Genomic DNA, 681 nt, shown 5'->3' with positions numbered 1-681 from the left:
AAAAAAAGAACCCGCGGGGGGGGGTAAGCAAACATCCTTTTTCCGAAGGGGGGGGGGGCCCCCCACCAAAAAAAAAAAAAAACCTCGTCCGCCCCCACCCCCCCCGGAGTGTTTTTTTTTTCTGCGACACCCCTTTACCCCAAAAAAGCTCTCCCCACCCCGGGGGGGGGGGGGGGCCTCTCCGGCCCCTTTAACCCGGCGGACCGAGGGGCCCCGGGGTCCCGTGATCCGACCCCCGGGAGGGAATGGGCTTTCGGGAACCCCCTTTCCCGACTTCGGGGGGCTGGCCCTGGGCTCCCCCGGGAAATCAGACTCCCGGGACACAGAACCGGCGCCCCCCGGGAAGGCCGTTCGGGAAAGGCGAAGGCGCCCGGGGGTTTTCTGCGCAAAGGAGCGCCCCCAGAAGCCCTTGCGCGGCCTCCATGTTCCCGAAGGGCACGGGGGGTGGGGGGAGACCCCAGCCCAGCAGCCCCCCTTCCCGCCCGCCGGGGAGCCGGCTCACCATGGACAGGTAGACGTAGGACGCGTACCAGCTCCAGGTTGATCTGGCGGTTGATGGCGGCCTCCGAGTCCTGGTGGTAGTTCTGGCGCACCTGCGAGGCGGGCGCGGTGGACATGGCGGCGGCGGCGGAGAGGCGCGCCCGGCCCTGGAGCGGAGGCGGGGGCCTTGGGTGGTCGGGG

At 69.6% G+C, this 681-nt stretch overlaps 1 protein-coding gene across 1 annotated transcript in view; it reads right to left on the bottom strand.

Annotated features, from left to right (window-relative positions):
* The window catches only part of LOC102440485 (ferritin heavy chain-like), a 2,253-nt gene extending 1,578 nt beyond the window's left edge, over positions 1-675 (bottom strand). Inside the window, 1 exon segment of the mRNA XM_014449876.1 lies at positions 503-675. Coding sequence (XP_014305362.1) covers positions 503-617 — 115 coding nt within the window. The 5' untranslated portion in view covers positions 618-675.
* Positions 676-681: the final 6 nt, after the last annotated feature.

This window comes from Myotis lucifugus, unplaced genomic scaffold (assembly GCF_000147115.1).
Source record: "Myotis lucifugus unplaced genomic scaffold, Myoluc2.0 scaffold_1499, whole genome shotgun sequence".
NCBI lineage: Eukaryota > Metazoa > Chordata > Mammalia > Chiroptera > Vespertilionidae > Myotis > Myotis lucifugus.
The sequence above is the reverse complement of the archived record's forward strand: the minus strand, read 5'-3'. Positions and strand labels throughout refer to the sequence as shown.